The sequence below is a fragment of the Podarcis cretensis genome (assembly GCF_951804945.1).
Source record: "Podarcis cretensis genome assembly, chromosome: 5".
In the NCBI taxonomy this organism is placed as follows: Eukaryota; Metazoa; Chordata; class Lepidosauria; order Squamata; family Lacertidae; genus Podarcis; species Podarcis cretensis.
The window spans coordinates 3213766-3228274 of record NC_137174.1 but is presented as its reverse complement, the minus strand read 5'-3'; the positions used below and the strand labels follow the sequence as shown (position 1 = coordinate 3228274).

The 14509-nt window shown below is 44.1% G+C and overlaps 1 protein-coding gene across 3 annotated transcripts in view; it reads right to left on the bottom strand.

The window, feature by feature from the left end:
* Nucleotides 1-14509, bottom strand: part of KIAA0930 — a 61770-nt gene that overhangs the window by 4196 nt on the left and 43065 nt on the right. Inside the window, exons 4-10 of one of the 3 annotated variants that reach the window (XR_013838605.1) lie at nucleotides 12512-12589; nucleotides 12286-12387; nucleotides 10382-10522; nucleotides 7511-7705; nucleotides 6782-6944; nucleotides 5472-5627; nucleotides 2231-3536 (exon numbers count right to left, since the gene is read on the bottom strand). Coding sequence is in view for 2 of the 3 variants with exons in the window: in XM_079975354.1 (XP_079831480.1) it covers nucleotides 3496-3536; nucleotides 5472-5627; nucleotides 6782-6944; nucleotides 7511-7705; nucleotides 10382-10522; nucleotides 12286-12387; nucleotides 12512-12589 (876 nt within the window). In the remaining variant the exon portion in view is untranslated. Of the gene's footprint in view, nucleotides 1-105; nucleotides 3537-5471; nucleotides 5628-6781; nucleotides 6945-7510; nucleotides 7706-10381; nucleotides 10523-12285; nucleotides 12388-12511; nucleotides 12590-14509 lie in introns of those variants that run through there. The other 2 variants (XM_079975354.1, XM_079975355.1) reach the window with 2 other exon arrangements.

Below are 14509 nucleotides of genomic sequence, written 5' to 3'. Positions count from 1 at the left end.
TAATCTTTTGGCGATTTGAATTTCAAAGGTGCATATAATAAGAACTGTAGGTAGCCATTTTGCTGAAGAATTACATGTACAATGCCAGCCTGAAAGAGATTTGGATTATATCCATCTCTGATCAGTTTAATGAGGAACAGTAAAAAATAAATGAACAATTAAGACTTCAGTTGCATTTTTTCCCCAAGAATGCCCAGTCCACAGAATCCCTCCCCCCTTTTGATGTGTTCAGTGGGACTTGCATTAAAGTCACCAGGCTGTCTCTGATTACAGATAGGTAGCCGTGTTGGTCTGCCATAGTCAAAACAAAAAAAATTCCTTCCAGTAGCACCTTAAAGACCAACTAAGTTAGTTCTTGGTATGAGCTTTCGTGTGCATGCACACTTCTTCAGATACACTGAGTGTATCTGAAGAAGTGTGCATGCACACGAAAGCTCATACCAAGAACTAACTTAGTTGGTCTTTAAGGTGCTACTGGAAGGAATTTTTTTTGTTTAGGCTGTCTCTGAATTATATTATCTTAAGGCTACAATCTGATGCACACTAACCTAGGATTAAGCCCTGCTGAACACAGGGGGCTCACCTCAAAGGAAACATGCATATAGGACTGCACTGTGAGTTTGGAAATGAATGTGGACCGATTCTTTTACCCTCCTTAACTGCATTCTTGATTTGGCAGGGGTTTTAAAGTATTCCCATTTCATACCTCTTCCACATAACATGTCATTTCACAGACTGATGACCTAGGATGAGGGGCGGGGAAATTCAGAACTTGAGTCGCAGCAGGAAAAGTAGTACGAAAAGTGACAGAGGCCATTTTTGGCAGCAGCACCTTGTTTGCTGTAACGTGCAAGTGTACTTTGTTCCAGCATGGCGGACGTTCCAGGTTTTTGTGTGTGTTTTTTAAAAAAATCCACAGTGGTTGTAAGTTTCTTTTATAGCAATTTTTGTCACTTGTTTGCAACTGCTGTTTTAAGGAAGCACCAGTTTTAAGAGCTAAGATATACAATCAGCAGCCACACACAATTTGTTTCTTGGCTTTACCACTTCAGACAGTAAGCAGAGAACTTCATGTCTTAACGTCTCCAATAAAACCCTGCCACGTACAGAGTAGTTCAGAAGGCGGCTAACTTCTGCCCCCGACACATTGACATTTTGTGTGTGCAGGAAAGGCTTTGGTCATTCCTGTTCCCCTTAAGATGTTAGGACACCCCAACAGCCCTGTTTCACCTGCAGTAACTCAGTCCATGAGCAGGTGCAGCATGCAAGGCTGCAGGCGAAGTGGCTCAGTGCAGGAAAGAGAGTGAGGGAAGCAAAGGCTCCAGCAGGAAGAGGGATTCCACAACAAATATTCAGGTACAACTGCAAGGGGAACAATCCATGATATAAAGAGATAGTTGCATTTGATAGGCTGAACTACTTAATGCCATAGGTAAAGTTCACGACAAAAAGTAGTCATGGAAGGAAGAAAAATAGTAGTCCAGGGTTTGTGTTCCATGGTATTAATCTCCATACAGAGAGCAAAATCCCACGAATCTCAGTGGCACTTGCTTGTTTACATTCCTGACTGCTCTCTGCCAGAATACTCTATATTTGTTGCATTTGCTTTAGAATGGAAATGGAACTAAATTTTTTAAATAAAGAGAAACACACCTATCCCTGCACAAAACACACACATTTTTTCTTCCCACCCTTTATAGCTGCCAATCAGACTTGTTAATCCATGTTTTGGCTATAATGCATTATTTTAAAAGGTAGGGCAGTGACAAAGGACAGTTAATGAGATTTACAATTAAAGGAGCCGTTTCAAGAACTGGAGTTTGAGCAAGCTGAATTTCAGGATGAAGGCAGCCATACTGTTATTCCAAAGAACACTTTCAGATGATTTTTCACTTATGGGGGAGAGCCAGGCTCATTCCCAGCACCACAACTGGGATGATGATCACACATAGCAGGAAATGGCACACTGGAACAGTCACCCGGCTCATCCTTCCCCATGTGAGTTATTCAGGCTGTCCATCATTTTAAAAAAAAAAAAGAAAGAAATTAGCAGACATGGGCTTGGTCATGTTGCTCCACAAACACTTCAAATGCAAAACTTATTTGGGGATTGAGAAATGGGGGTGGGTGGGAGAGAGGATATTTATGACAAGACAAGCACCAACCAACAGATGCTCTCCATGGGCAGATCTTTTAAACTCAAGTTTAAGAACCTTTTTAAAGAACTCACCTCAGAACAGTACCTATGTTTGTAGAGCAGCGAAACCTTTGCTATAAGCAAACAGGTAAGCGTCTTATGCATCCTCTGCTACAACTGCAACATACTTGGTTCTGCAATCAGCACCCCACAAATACCAACTCTCTGCCCTTGCCTGGATTTCCTTTTTGTTTCTTTTTCCAAAATGTCACAGTAGTGTTCTAGAGAATTTTAAATAATTAGGCTTCTGTATACCAAAGCACAGCGAATCACAGAATTAGCAGAACCAAGATCCAGGAAACTGAGTTTCATTATATAGCACTAATGAAAAGTTTGATGTATAAAAGATTTCTAGTAGCCCACTTCAATTAGTTTTAATTTCCAATGGTGTGGTAACTGGCTGAGGTCTGCTGCGTTTTTTGGTACTAAAGTCTTTGTGTGTCCTGCTTCTCCTATGCAGACATTCTATGCTACTAGAGACAGGTTTGCTCCTAGAAGTAATAGCCATAATGAAACCAAATCACATTTAGCACATTTCTTCAAAGTGTTGAGCTCACTCTTTCAAGCCTTTTTGGCTGTACTTTTCGCTCATCTTTGGTAGGTGAAGATGTCATTGCGGAATCAGTTTTTGCTACGTGAGCCTTAAAACTATATCACTCATGGGAAGCGTAAAGACCAAGACTTCAAGTTCCATTTGGTCTGCTCCATCTAAGTCCCTAACTTCCCTTTGCTCTTATACTATTCTGCTACCCTATCAACTTTAAAACACATACACAAAGTTGTTTTATGATGCAACAAAGGAGTGTTCTCAACCATCTCTCAGAAGTTCATTGGTACATCAGTATGAAATCCTATGGACATTTCTCTCGAAATATATAAAGGTTAATACATTCTGTACAGGTTGGTTGGTTTTCAGTTATGAAGTAAACACTGTAACAAATGGTTCATAAAGCATAGTTTTAAACACAGCCCCAAGTTTTGTGTTGTTGGGGGTTCTTTTTGTTCTTTATTTCCCCCTTTGTCTTCTTTATTGGTCAAGTTATTTCTGCCAGTCATAACTATAAAGAGATGTAGTCTTTTTTCGTTGTTGTTTTTTTTAAGGGAGTATATAGTATGTATAGTAGAGGGAGGGAGGAAGAGGCACTTTTTGAATGGCTGGCTGGTAATTCCCAAAACATCCCTTTTTTCAGTGTTATGTTAAGTTTCTGACGCTAGGTGATGCTGCTGTGACAGAAGAGCACTGTAGTTGTTTTTAGGCACTTGGCTGCATGGCTTCCAAGGCAGTGCCCAGCTCTCTGCTATGTCATCAGAATCGGTTTCTGCCGCACCTCCAGAATATCTAAGCAAACAAGAAAGATGACAGGATCGTGGTGAGGATTCCAGGCCACAGTTCTTTGGCTATAATATCTCAATGAGTAAAGATGCTTGGGCCTCATTTGCAGAGATCTTGAAATCGTTGGGGTGCTTCCACATACCGTATTTTTCGCTCCATGACACACTTTTTTCTTCCTAAAAAGTAAGGAGAAATGTCTGTGCGTCTTATGGAGTGAATGTGTGGTCCCTGGAGCCGAATTGCCCAGGGGCAAAAAGCAGATCATGCTTCTTCTCTTTTTTTGAAAGAGGGAAGTGGGTGTTGAAACAAAGCCACTGGTTGTTTGCCAATCGGGGAGAGATATAAAGGACGCTAGAGATAAAGGAGGCTGCCTGGGTGAGGGGAGGTAAAGACAGCAAACTTGCAAAGCGGGGAAACAGGAAGACTAAAGCAATAAAGAGAGAAATTAGAAGAAGAGGAGGAGCAAAAAACTGTTCCAGCTAAGGAAAAGACACTAAGGCAAACAAGAGGGAAGGGGGTCTTGAAAGGAAACAGCTGATCGGTGGGATTGGAAGAGAGATAAGGGACGCTAGCGATAAAGGAGGCTGCCTGGGAGGGGGGAGGTAAAAGCCCATGGATCCTCAGGATTTTTGCGTTGGGTCACCCCAAATTCACCATCAGATCACAGACCACAGCATGAACCACAAAAATCATACATCCACTGTTTCGTTCAGAATATATTTCTTTTCTTGTTTTCCTCCTCTAAAAACTAGTTGTGTTTTATGGTCAGGTGTGTCTTATGGAGCGAAAAATACGTTAAGCTAGAACCCTCACATTTTAAACCACATGTACTCAACATTGGCTTAGTGTTTAAAAAAAACAACTAGGAGGGGAACATTATTTCCTTTTGGCTGAAATTGGGGGGTAGACAAAACATACCCCGAAATGGTTAAAGTGCTTCCACACTGTCACAAAAGCAGAAATTTGAAACGCACACACAAACATTCAAAGACACCCTGACTATCAAGGGCGGTGAGTCTAATGGGGGAAATGTACCTTTCTTTCTTGAAATGAAGGTGCTGCTGCTGCTGCAGCTAAAACCTTGTAGACACAACCATCCAAAGCACAATGGCTATTGGCAGAGGTTGAAAATGGGGTATTGCTTTGAACTACCAAAACAAGAGACATTGTGAGTTGGATCCTGGCTGTGGGCTGTATCCAGCCCTGCTGTGCTGCTTGCACAATGAGCCTTCTCTCCCCTGCACAACTTCAGATTCTGCTCGGAAGGGTTGGATGATCCTCCAAAGACCGAGGCAGGTTTTGAGGTTTGTGCAGGAGAGAGAGGAAAAGGAACCTCTATTGCAAGAGTGGAACTCTGCTGCATTGGATGCAACCCTAAATTAATTGCACTGAAGTGCAATGGAATTTGAATTATAACTAATTTTTCACACTGATTTCAACAGGATCGAAGTGCAACTAGCTCAGTATGGATCCAATGCCAATGTCCCTAATTCCATGAATGTGGGTTAATACTGCTGTGACAAGCTGTAGCACAGGCTCTCCTATGTGGTCCCAGGGCTGCTCAAACTCTCCTGGAGGTGCCGGAAGGAACAGAAGAAGCAGCTCACTTCAGTACTTAATAGATAATGACTGAATTCTCTTCACCACTTACCAGACAGATCAGCAGCAGCTCCAATTGTTTGGGGTGTCTTCACATCGGTACATTATTGAAAACTTACCCAGCTGTGCTCCCTTTTAGAGTTAATTCATGCTTTTGAGATAACTGTCACTTGGACAGAAGGGGCACACTCCACTGGGAATGTCTCCTGCACAAGCGCCCATATGCAGAATGGGAGACGTTCTTCCATACCTGCCACTCATTTCAGCAAGGCACGTGCAGGAGAAGCTGCTGGTGAACGTCAGGGTTGTCCCGTTCTGAAACGTGGATGAGGCTTTTCTCACCTGTTAAGATCCGATGCAATGGCAATGTGACGTAGGTTAGATGTGCATAGAGAAGGAAGTTTTCATCTGTTCTGTTTAGCTTCAGCCATGAGCCCACCAGAGATCTTCCCGTTCCAGACAAAGACCGCGAGCGTAGGTTTGTTGCGTTGTGCAGATCTGCCAAAATACAACAAGGCTGCAGGAAGTAAGCAAAACATTACTGCCCCCAAGACCATTGTCCAGCAAACAGAGGCCCTACAAGGCCCTTCAAGGGCAGCACCCCATGTGCCAAGACTGCCTTGGGAAGCTCACAAGGCAAGGGATGAATATCACAGCCATGCACCCAGCAATCACAGGCATCCTGCCCTCTGAACAGGAGAGGTTCCATTCAGCAGTCAGAGCTAAGAGCTGTGTGTGTTTTATATACAAATCAGCCCATTATTCAACTCAATACTACCTTCTCTGACTTGGAAACTGTTGAAGTTACCTGCTCGGTTCCCTGTGATTCGGTTGCTGGGGGCATCATGAGCAGAATGTGGAACCTTTTCTGAATTAAATGCATGTCCTTTAACACTGATTTATTTACAATGCCATCATCAGGAATGAAGGATGGCAAATGTCTTTCTAAGCAAGTCCATCTTCCTCAAGATCCTAAGCCAGTTAGTCAAAAGTCCTTCCCACTACACAGAATAGCTTGTTCAGCATCACTTTAGACCTGACCTACAAACACAACAGAAAATGAGTTGATAGAATTCTGCAGTGGTAAGTTGTACCAACACATTTTGCATTTTGGAGGTGGGAAGTCATTTCTGAAGGTTCCCTCACTTAAAAAGCTCCCTGCAAGTAGAAAACGAGCAACACCTGGCAGAAAAGGTTCTAGTCTTGCCCTCCCCCACTGGGCTAGTTTTCCACTTGCAAAGAGCTTTTTAAGTAAGGGAACATTCAAAAACGCAATTTCCACTGCCTTCAATATGAAACGGTAATGTCACCTCATTATCCTGCATGTGATCTGCAACCTCAGGTAGATTTATTGTCCAGTCCTGCTAATCTCACAAGATAACCTCCCACCACAATGTAGTGTTTTCCACAGTTGCAAATACAACAATCGGGTCCACTAGGAGGTTCCATGGGTCAAAGGGATGATAATAAGCAAATACATCTAAGTTTAGTTTGCAAAGGCATGAACTCTAGTTCTCAATGGGACTACTACCTTAGTTCATCTTCTCTCATTTTTGTGTGTCACAATCCAAGCCTGATTTAGTGACCTCAGTGTACACCAGCAGCAACCATCCCTTGAGCCCAGCCATGCCTCAAGATGGCTCTTCTCTCACCTCCACTATCATCATCCCTAAAGAACTCTTCACTGTCATTGGCAGAATGGGATTTCTTCATTTCAGCAATTCGATTCCGCGGCACTTTCCTTTTGAGGGATGGGGAGAAGAAAGAAGGGCGGTTGTTGCGTTCCGGAGTTGGAGGTGTGCTGAATGAAGTGACCTGAAAGAAGAAAATCAGAAGTAAATTGGGAAGGGAGGTTATGAGATAATATTGACTGCTCTATGTTTTGATTGACACTGTATTTTATTTTGAACCTCATTCAATGGTTATCTGCTCTGAATTGCAGTCTGGTGGATATAAAAACTGCTTCCTGAACACTGTTTTGAAAATGCATTCTTCTGGCTACTGAACAAACACACATGAAAAAACCACCATTTATGTACAGTGACCATTTAGGGGCAGCTGACCTTTTAATGCAAAATATCCAGTATTTTAATACAGTGATTGCCAACTGGCAATATAGAAGACATACCTGGACTTCACAGGCAATTTTACTTAGATCCTCTAACTTTAACAGAGAAGGAGATATTTAAAGGTTTTCTGACAGTTTCACTTTAGAGTCAAACTGGTTTCCAAAGCTGCAAGATGAATTCTTTCTACTGTTTTGGTTTTTATTTGACGCAGACATCCTGCCCAACAGAGGTAGATTTGAACAGCAAAGATACACTTCTGGCTCCTCAACAAACGGAGTTCTCCAGAGTCCAAGATTGGAGAACTTAACTCACTCTCTCATGTAGAGGTGAACTTGGGTTTGAATCTTCCTCTGTCCCATAGGGAGACGTGTCACCAGTTGAAACGCGACTCACGGCCATTTCCGCGTGTCCTTTTCCTTGTGGCCCTTTCATTCGCACAAATTCCATATTATTGTATTTGTAAAAGCCAAAGGACATCCTTTGTGCCATTTTTGCTGCAACGCTTACCTAGAATGAACAGTAAAAATGTAAGACTGGTTATGGGATTTCCCAGCCCAGGGAAGGTTAATGCCTGCCTTGCTGTCATTCAGGTGCCAGGTTGAGGCATTTTGTTATCTCAGAGGTTAATAATAATTTAGATCTGTGGAAAAGCCAGATTCATTTCTGTGGAACTGGCACTTCTAAAACTGTCCCTTAATGTCCATTCCGTGCTTTTAAGAATTTCACCTTTTAGTGTGGCAGCTCCTCTTCTCTGGAACCTCCTGCCTATTAATATTTGGCAAGGACAATCATACTCTTATTGACACCTGCTAAAGAGAGTTCTGTTTACCTAAACAAGTATTTTTATTATCTACATTTGCCTAAAAAATTTTTTGATCTATATTTTGATCATTTTATTGTGTCTGCTGTTTCTAAAGTCTGCATTTACTATTGTTTTATATTTGTGAAGCCCTTTCCACTAGTTTAGGCCAGTATACCTACTGCAGCCATCTATGGGCAGAGATGCCCTTTTCAGTCTTATCCATGCTCTGGCCATGTTCAGTTTCAATAACTGTAACTGAATGTGGGCGAACCCTTGAAAACATTTGGAAACTTCAGCTGGCTCAGAATGCAGCAACCAGGTTGTGGACCAGGACTTGCATATCTGAGCATATTTTGTCTGCACTAGAAAATCTTAACTGGCTTCCACTTACCATATTTTTCGCCCTATAGGACACACTGGCCCATAGGACGCACCTCGTTTTTCGGGGGGGGGGGATGAATAAAAAAAATTATTTTCCCCCAACCACGGGGCTGGGGCGGGGGAAGCCCGAGCTTCCCCTGACCCCAGCCCCCAGAACAGGCTGCTATCTGCAAGCCTTGCGAGCCCGGCGGGAACTCCCGCCGGGTGCGCAAGGTTGCGGACACCTGCGCGAAGCACGGGGCGTCCTCCGGAGGGCGCCCGTGCTCCGGGCTGCTGCCCGCAAGCCTTGCAAACCCACGGGAACTCCCCCCGGGCGCGCAAGGCTTGCGGACACCTGCCCAAAGCACGGGGCGTCCTTCGGAGGGTGCCCCATGCTTCAGGCTGCTGCCCGTAAGCCTTGCGAGCCCGCGGGAACTCCCGCCAGGCTTGCAAGGCTTGCGGATAGCTTCCTGAAGTCTGGAGAGCGAGAGGGGTCGGTGCGCACCGATGCCTCTCGCTCTCCAGGCTTCAGCAAAAGCCTGCATTCACCCCATAGGACGCACACACATTTCCCCTTCATTTTTGGAGGGGGAAAAGTGCGTCCTATAGGGCGAAAAATACAGTATGTCTTGGATACAAATTGAAGTGCTGATTTTAGCTACCAAACTCTTTAAAAAAAAGTAAAAAAAAAGTGGCAGCACTGTGTGATGGGATGATGAGCTGCTTGTGCGTAAAGCTTAGTCCCTCAGAGTTTGCTCAACTTAGCAAGGCTCTGTTTTTAGCGGAGCCCTTAAGCATGGCTCCCTCAGTCGCTGGCAGAATCCGACAGTGGGTGTTTACGGAATCTACTCCAGCATAAAAGCTCCTTGACGGAAACGCGTCGTCTAGATTCTCGGCGCGACAGTTTCCGGCAAGGAGTGGGTGTACCTATGGGAGGACCTGAGACTTCTCCGCTGTTATCGCTGGAAGACTCCCTGAGCCATTCCTTCGTCTCTCTCTCTCCCTGATGTCCCCCTCTCCCCCTGCTGGTGCCTTCCGCCGCTGCTGAGTCTCTCCTGACTTCTGAGAGCCCCTCCACCTCCTGTCTTTCCGATGGCTGTTCCCTGACACACTGTATGTAAAGGACTTCCTTCTTTCATACAAAGCTGTTTGTTTATTAAAGGTCCTCTTTGGTGATCTTGCACCAAGAGCTTCCACCTTCAGATATTAGGTGGGTGACAACTGGCGTGAGGTCTTTATCTGTGGCAGCCTAGGGAATTCTCCAGGCAGTCTGGTTTGTTTATACACAACCATTTAGGCACATGGCTAAAAACAGAGGATAATCTAGAAAGTTCTTGAAATGCACAGAACATTTTTGCATGAAGCTGGTACAACAGTATGCATTTGGACTGAGAGTTTTCTACACCCAAACACCTTTCACGTTTCCAAGAGAACTCAAGTGGATTTTGCTTCTCCTAGTAACAGTTTATGGCTCCTTAAGAAATTCTGGCTTTACCTTCAAAGAGTCAGAGGTTTAGGAGTAAACTGGGAGTGAACCCTCCCTGCTCCCTGACCACATAAGCACTTTTCTCCCAGTGAGTTGTAGCAATGCAGCACGACAAGGTAAAGTGAGGAAGGGACCAGGGTAGACTTATCCCTCATGTTGTTGTAGAAAACAGGCACCCCACTTCCCAATAGTCACTTTAGGCATAAATGAGGCAAATGCAGGAATACCTAGTGCAGTCACCTGTGAGGTTTCAACCTAGCTAGGCAGGTGACCATCACCAAAAGGGCTCTCACCCCATTGTCTTTTTTTTAAATGCTTTTTTGAATTCAAAAAAAGCACACATTCAGAAAAAGAAAAATACATATTCCCACATGCTTAGTTTCTTTCCTTATACACAATTTCTATAATGACTTCCCATCACCCCATCGTGGATCCTAAATGCTTTAATCATGTGTCACACTTTTCATTATCAGTCCAAATCAATCTCCATTATTTTATTTTCCTATAGTTTTCCATATTTCTGCAGGGCTCTCACCCTATTGTCATAGACCTTCTTGAGGGCTTCGTAGCGGATCGATCCCTGGAAGATAACTCCTTGGAAGGTGTTGCTCTTGTCACTGGCCACCAGCTCCACACAGACCATCTCACCTTCTCCTACAGTCATATCGCTGAACACCTAAATGAACATCCAGAAAACATGCACTTAGTAGAAGGAGGAAAAATCAGTAGCTCTAGATAGCTAAAACTTCATTTGCTGCCACCTATTTTACATAGATTGCAAAATACAAACATCCTTTTCAAGGCACACGATGCAGGACTTTGTTTCAGAAAAGCAAATTACAAATGATTGGCCTGGAAGCACTAAAACCTGTAGCAGTATCCTATTTTATTTTTTTGAGCAAGAAGGGCAGTAGGGGGAAGAGCATTAAACATGAAACTGCCCAAAATGCTCACAAAGCATAACTTAATGCAATATAATGCTGGGGGCGGGGGGAGAGAAATTGAGGGTTGTGTGACTGAACAGAAAGGGAACCAATTTTCGTTTAACTCCCCTTCCCCACTGAAGACACCTCTGCTCTTCCTAAATGGGGCATGGGGTGGGGGCAATCATCAGAAAGTGCTTCCCTCCCAATTCTGCTGACATACGGTCTACTGTCCACTGAGGAACACAACACAATCATGGTGAGGCTGCAGTCCTCTCTCTGGACCCCTGGGAGGTACAGGGAGAGAGAGAGAGAGAGACCACACACCAGGTCTCCCATCACCACCTTGTCATCAGCTGAGCCAAAAGGTGGTATATGGGGGTCTTCTTATTACCCCCAAAGACCCCCTAGTCCAGGGGAAATTTAAGAGCTGACTTGAATCTCTCCTTTTCATTTCTAATGGGAGAGAAATAGCGAAGAAGAAGAAGAAGAAGAAGAAGAAGAAGAAGAAGAAGAAGAAGGAAGAAGAAGAAGAAGAAGAAGAAGAAGAAGAAGAAGAAGAAGAAGAAGGAGAAGAAGGAGGAGGAGGAGGAGGAGGAGGAGGAGGAGGAGGAGGGCAGAAGAGTACAAAGGTGCTTCTGCTCTGCCAGCAAGAGCAGGTTGGGGGGCTGGATATGGTGGATTAACAACCTCCAGTTTTGCCCTGAGCCAACCTTCAGAGTGTCTAAGGAAAAGGACAATCTCTAAGCCTTTGGCAATATCTGATAAAGGTAAAGGGACCCTGACCTTTAGGTCCAGTGGTGACCAACTCTGGGGTTGCAGTGCTCATCTTGCTTTCTTGGCCGAGGGAGCCGGCGTACAGCTTCCAGGTCATGTGGCCAGAAGGACTAAGCCGCTTCTGACGAACCAGAGCAGCGTACGGAAATGCCATTTACCTTCCCGTTGGAGCAGTACCTATTTATCTACTTGCATTTTGACGTGCTTTCGAACTGCTAGGTGGGCAGGAACTGGGGCTGAACAATGGGAGCTCACCTCGTTGCAAGGATTCGAACCGCCAACCTTCTGATTGGCAAGCCCTAGGCTCTGTGGTTTATTTGATAAAATACTGCAAAATTTTGACATGCAGTTTATTTAAGCAGGTTTAACAACTACTGAGCTTTTCCAAGTCTTTCCTTTGGGCTTTGAACTTGCTTTACAGTATTTTGCATATGTCTGTCTGCAAGTGATTAACACATGTAGGCAAGGTTCCTCTATGTTTACAGGTCCTCTGTACCAACAGAGAAGCCAAGAGCTGGCCTAGGCTCAGAGGGGAGACCGTCAGGAGCCCCACATAATCTGCTCCAAGCTTTCTAAGGAAAAGGAATACAAGTAGAGGAAACAAACTCAGATGTGTCCAGATGTTCCCATGCAGTGCAGTTACGTTACGTAAACACAACAGTGTTGGCTGGAGCTACCACAACTATTTGAAATTAAAGACAAGCACAAGAAATGGCATCTGTTCTTGTGAGTGACCTACCTCTTCAAAGTTGTCAATCATAAAAAATATGTTTGGATAGCTGATCTTCGATTCCTCCCCTTTGCTATCCATAGGGTGCTTACTTGGAGATGCAAAGACTTGCTGGAAGAAACCATTTGGAAGATGTTATTAGCTTGCTGCACGGATATTGGCATGTACAAGAAGGGAAAGGGGCTGAGATCAAGGCTGTCCCTTCAAGTTTCTCACGGTGAACTGCACTTCTCACCTGGGATTTCTTTTTATGAATGTGGATATCCCCTCCATCTGAACGAGTACACACCGCACAAGTCACTATGTAATCCAGCTGAAACAACACCAAGGCGTTGGAAAAGAAGCATTAATGGTTGTACACAACCAAAGCAGAATGACAGCCTTAACAGCTTTTTCATTAAGCTTCCCTCCCCGGCATCAGCAACTACAGGAGAAAATGTGACCTTCCAGTTTCCATTTCCTCTCTGATTCATAAATACTCTGGTCTGCTTTTTAAAGGCAAGTTCCTTCCCCAGTCAATGTCTAACTGCTCTGCAGATACCCTCCTCCCAGGACACACACAGCCTAGTTCAAAAACAGCACTTTTATCAAATGAGGATCATGCAACCAGAGATTTCAAATCAACATACAATTCCTCACCTCTGCAGCTCCTCACCAGGTGCACAATTTCTACTTTGCCCCTTGTTTCCACAAGTCTTCCTCCTCTTCTCGCTGACGTTCCCTCATTCAGTCCCTTCTTACAACCCCCTTTCCCCAACATTCCTTGATCTGCAGCCTTTCCCAACCACCGTCTGCTCTTGTTCTGAGCTACCTGTTTCCTCTTTCCTCTACTCCTCCTTTGCCAGATCTCTCTGCTTACCTTGACCCTTCCTAAGATCAGAGCAGGTCAGCCAAGGGCAGGAGTGCCAGCTTGGCCCCCAATCATGGGCGCCCGGGATCGTGGGTGCAATGCAGCATGCATGGCCCTGGCACTTAAATTTGTGGGCGCTCAGTCCCTTCATGAAGAATTTTGTGGGTGCTCAGGCCCCAGGGAGTTGGCACCTCTGGCCAGTGGCAGCCAGAGACACTTCTACCTGCAGAGGTTTCACCATCACAACTTTAATATCCCTGCTCTGTGACAATAAATATAGCAGGCCAGAGAACAAAGGCCAACAGAAAGAGGAGGAGTTCTCCAAGGGCAAAACCAGCCTGAAAGGGGAACAGAAAGCTACATCCGCACATCTGAAACCTGGGGGGAGGGGGGGCCAGAGGGATTTTATTTTTTTAAAGTGCAGACACCATCTTCAAAATTTTGTACAGTGGTACCTCGGGTTAAGTACTTAATTCGTTCTGGAGGTCCGTTCTTAACCTGAAACTGTTCTTAACCTGAGGTACCACTTTAGCTAATGGGGCCTCCTGCTGCTGCCACACAATTTCTGTTCTCATCCTGAAGCAAAGTTCTTAACCCGAGGTACTATTTCTGGCTTAGAGGAGTCTGTAACCTGAAGTGTATGTAACCTGAAGCGTATGTAACCCGAGGTACCACTGTAGTTGAAAAGTTACCTGCTTTTTGATGATACGTTTGAATTCTGTCACACACTCAATATACAGAAGGGTAAAATAGCTTTTTTTACTTATGTCGTTTTTCATGTCTTCTTTTTAATTGTCTATTGTAGCAGTATACCAGAATCAAAACAGCCTCAATAGCAAGGAGGCGAACCATTAACTTTTAGCTTCCCCAAATGAAAACTGATCACCAGAGAAGGGTTCCTGCTTTTTTAGTTGACTGATCTAACAATTAAATATTGTTGGGCTAAAAAAAAGGGAACACAGCACATGACAAACGTTCTAGAATGACCCAACATCTATTTGAATCCAATCTTTCCTTAAACAGTGCTCAAGTCAGCTAAAACCACAAATTAAAACTAAATGTAAATCAACAATATAACAGCTTTAAAAACTGAATCATTTCTCTCTCTTTTTTAAAAAAGTCAAGATTCCAAATTTTTAGCAAGAAAATTCCCAGGCTGTACATGATGTCTAGCATCTTCAAACTGCAGAGAAGTCTAGACTGTCAATTAAGTGGAAACAAAGATCCGTCTCTGTACTCCAACATACTGTGCAACAGCTAAGGCAGGAGCTGCTAACCTGACACAATAGGAGACAATTGTCTTCTAGATCAGAAATGACAGGCGCCAGCTCAACCTAGAACCGTGTATATTCCAACATAGTAATCTCACCAGGATTGTTTTCA